Here is a 2,500-nt window from a genome sequence, read left to right as displayed (position 1 = left end):
ATTATGATTGTTGTGATTATGATTGTGTCTCCTACTTGTACCTTTCGAAATACTAGATCTCTTATTAATATTAATATTATTATTATTTTGATTTTTATCACTTATATTATTATTTTTATTACTTACACTATTGTTTTTATTTAAATGATTGTTATTATTAGCACATTTATTTTTATTATTATTATTATTATTATTATTATTACTATTAATTTTATTATTATGATTTTTATTATTGTTGTGCTCTTTTATGGTAGGGACGTTTTTCTTACTATAACTATTGCGTTTTTTAGATATACCTTGATTAGTCTTATTAATTGTATTATAACTATAATTATTTTTATGTTCATAATTATACTTATTATTTTTTGATAGGTTTAATGATGCCCGTTTTTGATCATTCATATTTTCTTGCTTTGTTTTATATCTTTATATATCCTATTTATTTTGTATATGCGTTTTTTTTTTTATTATTATTATTATTTATATTTTTTTTTTTTTTTTTTCTGTTTTTGTGTATTCATCTAATATTATATTTACATTATCTAATTTTGTGTCACATTTTAATCAAATCTCAAACGTTTATTAATATGAAACTTTATTTAAAGGTTTATATATATATATATATATATATTTATTTATTTATATATTTTTATTTTTATTTTTAATAAGACGATAATTTACAATAGACATAGGAATGTTTTTAACATTTATATAAAAAAAGGATATAATAGTATAAAAATATATCCATAACAAATTACATATTCTTAAAAAATAAAAATATTCGTAGATTAATTTAATATATATATATATATATATATATGTATGTATAGAAAACATTTAGGTGTTTTAAAAAATGAATACTTATATATGTCTTACTTAATAATATAAATGATATATATAATATATATATATATATATGTACGTAGGTATTTTTTTTTTTTTTTTTTTTTTATCCATATGAATATCTAAATTACAGCATCTGCACTTAAATATAAATGTTATTATTATAATATATATATATATATATATATATAATGTTTGGAATATTTACAAAAATGTTAAATGAAAAAAAAAAAAAAAAAAAAAAAAATTTTTTAAATTAATAACAAAGAATTCAAAATGAGCGTATTCAAAAATGTTATATATATGTATATATGATATGTTTATAAGGACTAGTAATAATAATCATAATCATAATAAAATAAATATTATTAACATAACTAACCCAAATAAAGCTATATATAGAACTGTTATTATCTTTTTTATTATGTCTTTAATATATATGTATATATTGTATTTGTATCATTATGATACCTTTTGTTATATTTCTTATTTTCTTTATATATTTTTTATTTTCTTACTTTTTCATTTTTCGTTTTTTAATAGGAATTATATGAAATAAACACACATATGTACTATTACAAAAATGTATATACTGTAATAAATATATGAATATATAACATATATATATATATTATATATATATATATATAATATATATTATAATACTTGTTCAAAAAAATATATATGATACATAATTAACAATACAAACACATAACATATTTATTTATTATGAAATACAAACAATTAATATATTAACATAAATATATTTGAATATATTCATATGATCAAAATTTTGGGAGTTATCAAATATATAAAATATAATATAATGCGTTTATATATATATATATATATATATATATATATATATATATATATATATACATATATATATATAAATATTCGATGATATCTAATTATATATACTTATGATGTTTCCTCATTTCACTATAAAGAAAATATAAAATCTAAAAAGATATTTGAGGTTTTCAATATATAAGAAATATATATAATATGAAAAGAATATAAAAAAATAACAAATATATCAGAAATATGTATATGTACAAATATATAAATAAATAAATAAATAAATATACATATATAATATACATATATATATATATATATATATATATATATATATATATATATATATATATAAATTCATATACATATACATTTATTTTGATATAAGCATACTCCTATTCAAGTTTTAAAATAGTATGAATTATTTTTTTTTTAATTTATTACCATTCAAATATCTTTGTTCATATATATTTATTTTGAAAAAAACAATAAAATAAAAAAAAGTATGAAACGAAAAAAAGAAAAAAAGAAAAAAAGAAAAAAAGAAATTACAAGGTATAAAATACAATATGATACATACATATATTATATTACATTTCACATTTTTGTAATATTTAACTAATTATTTTAAAAAATATTAATTTGGTTTTTAAATATGCCATACACACTACTATATAATAAATGTGTAAATTCATTCTTATAAAAAAAATAGGAATATATATAAATATATATATATATTTAAATGAGAACATAATAATATTGTGCTTTAAACAAAAAAAAAGAAAAAAAAAAAGAAAAAAAAAAAAAAAAAAAAAAAAAAAAAAAAAAAAAAAAAAAAAAAAAAAAAAAAAAA

General features: G+C 13.8%; 1 protein-coding gene across 1 annotated transcript in view; it reads right to left on the bottom strand.

Moving 5' to 3' along the window:
* The window catches only part of PRSY57_0921500 (cyclin-dependent kinases regulatory subunit, putative), a gene marked incomplete at both ends in the record, with an annotated part of 1,106 nt that extends 704 nt beyond the window's left edge, over positions 1–402 (bottom strand). The window contains one exon of the mRNA XM_012907454.2: positions 1–402. This exon is cut by the window's left edge and continues 253 nt beyond it. Coding sequence (XP_012762908.2) covers positions 1–402 — 402 coding nt within the window.
* Between the last annotated feature and the right edge of the window lie 2,098 nt (positions 403–2,500).

This window comes from Plasmodium reichenowi, chromosome 9, assembly GCF_001601855.1.
Source record: "Plasmodium reichenowi strain SY57 chromosome 9, whole genome shotgun sequence".
In the NCBI taxonomy this organism is placed as follows: Eukaryota; Apicomplexa; class Aconoidasida; order Haemosporida; family Plasmodiidae; genus Plasmodium; species Plasmodium reichenowi.
Note: the sequence above shows the minus strand (reverse complement) of the source record. Positions and strands in the feature narration are given on the sequence as shown.